The following is a 5,000-nucleotide window of genomic DNA, read 5'->3' as shown; positions in this document are numbered from 1 at the left end:
AACCAGTGGTTCCCAAACTTTTCCAAGCAGGCGCCCCCTTGGCTCTCAGGTGGATTTCAACCCCCCTCATACACTCATGCAAACACTCTTTTTTATACTTCAGACTGAAAAGAACAACATTAAACACGATGTATTCCACAAATGAAACAGCCTCATCGCCCCCCCCATCTGTCCACCTTAGAAACCAGTGCTTAAACCATTCTCACATAAATTGCGATTGCATGAACTGCTGTAATCCGATAATCCTTAACAGAATTAGACGGCACAAAATCCTGTTTCTTCTGTGCTAATCAGAACACTAACCGGACAGGTTTATGCAAGGCGAGCTGTTGGGCAGCAATCGAGTGCGTTGCATGGTCGTTTGTGACCCTGGCCGATGGGTCAGGCCAGTGCAGACTGGCCAATGAGGGGCCCACTACCTTGACCGTCCCGGAGGGCACCGACGCCACCTACTACTTCAAGGAGAGTGAGTGTTTGCTCAGATGCTTGCTTGTTGTATTTGTGTTCATTTCTGTCCTCGTTTTCTTCATTTTTTCCTCCTTACACTCAGATCATGTGCCTCTCCTGTGCTGGGAGCGTTTCGAAGCTCCACCGACGAGACGACTTTCGTCCATAACTGTTGTATTGTGAAGATATTTCATTCTCATTCATACCTCTTATACATCTGTCAATATGAATATGGTTCAATTGTTCACTAGTCATCATCCAGGATAAATTTTTTTTTCATACTTGTACCTTCCATTAGTATAGCATATATGTAGGATGGCTAAGTGAGACACAGCATGCCTGGGTAGGGCGATTTATTTAGGAACACATCTGCTTGAACTCTCAGTATCTGCCCGTCCGCTCCCTTCATCCTGCGCACGCGCGTCCCTCACCACACGTAACACCACAAACCAAGTACACATCCCACAATATACGTATTTCCTTTCATATCCACTATTCGTCTCTACACTTTTCATAATCTGTCAATTCGTTAATTATTATTTTTCTTAGGGAACAGTGGCTCACTTACCCTCAAGCTCCCAACTTCTACTTCACCTCCTGTGTCTCCGCCCCATCTATTAGACCTTGTCTCACGAACATCTTGTATATTCTCTCTTAACTATTGCAATCGCCTAGGAATTCTTGAGACTTTCTTCCCTTTTTGTATGTCGAGGCTTGAGTTCAGGGTTTTATCTCAGCCTCACTCCATCCTAAATGTCTCCCCTGACCCCTAAACGTTGTACTGATCTCTACCGAATATCTTTCTACATAGGTCCAACCTTATTTTCCATAATTTTCCATTCCTCTAACTTCTCTGTTTACTCTACACTGATGCTGTACAGTATGATGCCATCTGATCTGCATGTATTATTGGGGACTTCCCCCTTATCCCTCAAGGTAAAACATCAAAGTCAAGGTAACAAATAAAGTTAAGGGAATAAACGTGTAAGTATTATCCTCAGCAACATCCAGCATTCCCTTATCCATTCCTTCATATGTAACTTGAGTCACTTTTCATAGGGACTTAAAACCCTCATATGTTTCCATCACACGCTCATAGGACCTCGTGCTCTCAGGTGCTGTGCCGGGGGTTTACTCCTTCAAGGTGGACCGCCTCCTGTACCTGACGCCGTCGATGCAGCTGAAGTACGAGGCAGCCAAGGCCTTCTGCGCCAGGATCCCCGGCCACCGTCTCGGGATGTACAAGACGATCCAGCAGCTGGACATGTTGGAGGAGTACTGGTGCTTATCTGGGAACTGTGAGTGGACTATAACCTCTGCCATGTTACTTTCGATTCTTGATTAGCTGATTGTTTAACATCTGCAGCTCTAACTTTTAACATCTATAAATGTATGTACTCGTATATGCCTACCCACCAATCCATCCCCTCCTCCACTCAACGCTTAAGTCCATTGTAACTTCCTCAGGTTACTGCCAGTCTATGTAAGACAGGTAGCATCACTTCTGTTTGACTTTTCCCCTAGAGTATCCTGACGGCTGTTTATGGTATGGAGCATCTTGTTATCAGTGTGATATTTTATGGTGTTTTCAGTATAAATTCCTCGAGAAAAGAACATAAGAAAAAAATAACTGTTCATATTTACAATAAATGAAGGCATAAAGCTCGGCAGTTGCCAACCAGGATTTTCCCTGAAACAGAATGGTGCTACCTGTCTAAGTACTTGAGGTTACAATGAACTCTAGTACCTTCAACTACAGACCCATCACTCACCACCTCACTCTCTTTGCAACGAGACCCAATGCCTTGCCCTCTCTTCCCACAAGGTCCTGCCACGCTGTACATGTACTTGGAGAAGACAGCCGACGGGGTAGTCTTCGGCGACGGAACACCTTTCTCTTCCACAGAGATCGCACAGACGGGCATCGTCATGAACTCCCAAACTTCATACACATTCATCTTCTACAACAAGAGAGTGGATGACGCCACAGAAACTTCAGCGAGGCCCTTCCTGTGTCAGGCAAACCCGAATGGTGTAGACTGGTAATAGGAGGGAAGAGGAAAGGAGGAGGGAAAGAGAGAGTGAAGGAGGGAAGGGAGGGAAAAGGGAGGAGAGAGGAAGGAAAGAGGGAAGGGGAAGTAAGAGGGAAATGATAAGGGGAAGGTGAAGGATGGGGATGGGAGGAAGGAAAGAAGGAAGGAGGGAAAGCACAAAATGGAGGGGAGGAGGGACTGTAAGAGACTATGAACTCTTGTACAATGGCTAGCAGGGGTAGTTATAATTGTTATGACAGCTTGACTTTTTATTAATAAGAGGACAACACAGTAAGGGAACACGAGACGTTGCCTTAGGGTAAAGCGGTGAGCGCGGTTTCACGTGTCCGGTCAACCCGCGCTGAGGGCAAAGGCTGGGTCGACCTTACCACGTCGGGCGCTAGGCACGAACTGTCGGGTCAGACGAGGTCAGATAAAATCGTCATCTACGTCCGCGCTGGCTGGATGGTTCTTAACTCGACGAAGAGCCACGTGGCATTCAGTCAGAGGGTAATAGAGGGAGTAAAGAGAAAGGGAAGAAGGAATGGAGAGGAGGTGGGGGAAATAAGGGAGAAGGGAAAAGGAGAAATGAATGAAGAAAGGGCACAAAGAAAGCAAGAAGGAAGCAAGGGAAAACAGGAAAGGAAAAGGACAGCCGAGGCTACGAGAGCCGCATTGCTAAAGGTCCCGTGTTTCCCGCTTGGCGGCCCGGCACAGGACTGGAAGAAGTGCGGGCCGCTCCGAGCACCAGCACCAAGCCCCGCTAAGTGATCATTTAGTACATACTCGTATGAAAGCAAACATAATATAAGAAATATTTTCAAACGGTATTTAAAATATACTACACGGTTCTTATTTTACTTGTGATATAAGTAAAAAAAGAAAGAAAGAAGAAAAGAAAAAAGAAGAAAAAAAATAATATATATATATTTAGTTTTAAAACCTCATGTACCGCCTTGTAGTTTTCCCAGTGTTTTTACGATGTATTATAGGTTTCAGAAATCATAATAATAGCCATATATTAATGACTTGATTCCAATATATATTCACGAAGAACTTTTATTTTGATCATATTATATATATATATATATATATATAATATATATATATATTAATATATATATATATATATATATATATATACACATATATACATATACACACACACACACACACACACACACACACACACACACACCACACACACACACACACACACACACACACACACACACACACACACACACACACACACACACATATATATATATATATATATATATATATATATATATATATATATATATATATATATGTATGTATGTATGTATGTATATATGTACATCCGAGTTCAATTCCCCGGCTTGAGTCCGAACCGCAGTTGATTAGGAATCAGGCAACGGTGAGACTGCCAAATAACCTCTCAATAGTGAACCGAGAGAGGCCTACGTCCTGCAGTGGAATGAATGGCTGTAAAAAAATGTACATCCATATACTGTATGCGCGTCCAAAGGTATTCTCAGACCAAATGTCCGAAATTGCGGTTATTAAATGTTTTGTTAATAACATAAGCTTCGATAGGTCCACGTTAATGCACGGTAATCGTTAGAGTGCATTAAAGTGAACAACATATCGATGCTTAGGTTATAGATGAAATTTTAGATTAACAAAACATCAAATGGAACGAAACTTCGGATAATTTTGACGCGTATACCTTCTTCTGTACGTGCATATGCAGGCCTATGTATGTAGAACCATATGCATATAACCTTAGGTAATATATACATATATATGCACATATCTATCTTCCTATCTATTTATCTGGATCACTATGTGCTAGGGGGTGATTTTAACCTATCGTCCGCCGGCAGTAAAATTTCGACATCTCTCCAGCCTTTACAAAGGATAAAATAAATTACATTAAGATTAGATGAGATATTTCCTAGCCATGAAGGTTGTCAGAAATCCGAAAATAAGGAATTTACAATTTTATTAAATAGGGAAATATAATATTTGCTAATGTTAAAGGTCTTAAGAGCAATTGAGATTAGGAGTTGTAAATGACCGTATTAAAAGGCGTATTAAAATTCAATCAGATCCACAGTACTTGCACTGAAGATGTAGTGCACCCCTGCCAGGCACACGAATCAGTGTGATTATCAGCAATTTGCTGTTTTACTTGAAGGAGCTAGTACTTGGATAATGATGATTGGCAGTCACCCACAGTACTTTTTATATTACACGGTCATGATAATGAAAACATACACAGTATAGCATGACAAATATTATATCAGTGTCAGTACAAATAAGATATATGAATGGATTCAAACTGCCGAAACATCACTTCATACTCGGGTTTTCTCGGCCAGCTCGTCCTCGTGCGCGCTCGAGGGGCACGGGTAGGTAGCCTTTTCCGGATATTGCCATCGAGGATCCTGATAAATTTCCACGCAGTATTACAGTTCACTAATTTAAAGAATAAAAAAGTTTGTATTTAGAAAAATAAATCTAACCGTGAAG

The 5,000-nt window shown here is 42.0% G+C and overlaps 1 protein-coding gene across 1 annotated transcript in view; it reads left to right on the top strand.

Moving 5' to 3' along the window:
• The window catches only part of LOC119573551, a 3,352-nt gene extending 791 nt beyond the window's left edge, over positions 1-2,561 (top strand). The window contains exons 2-5 of the mRNA XM_037920795.1: positions 1-49; positions 254-466; positions 1,563-1,745; positions 2,273-2,561. The exon at positions 1-49 is cut by the window's left edge and continues 29 nt beyond it. Coding sequence (XP_037776723.1) covers positions 1-49; positions 254-466; positions 1,563-1,745; positions 2,273-2,493 — 666 coding nt within the window. The 3' untranslated portion in view covers positions 2,494-2,561. The remainder of the gene's footprint in view (positions 50-253; positions 467-1,562; positions 1,746-2,272) is intronic.
• Positions 2,562-5,000: the final 2,439 nt, after the last annotated feature.

Source organism: Penaeus monodon, chromosome 1 (genome assembly GCF_015228065.2).
Source record: "Penaeus monodon isolate SGIC_2016 chromosome 1, NSTDA_Pmon_1, whole genome shotgun sequence".
In the NCBI taxonomy this organism is placed as follows: Eukaryota; Metazoa; Arthropoda; class Malacostraca; order Decapoda; family Penaeidae; genus Penaeus; species Penaeus monodon.
The sequence above is the reverse complement of the archived record's forward strand: the minus strand, read 5'-3'. Positions and strand labels throughout refer to the sequence as shown.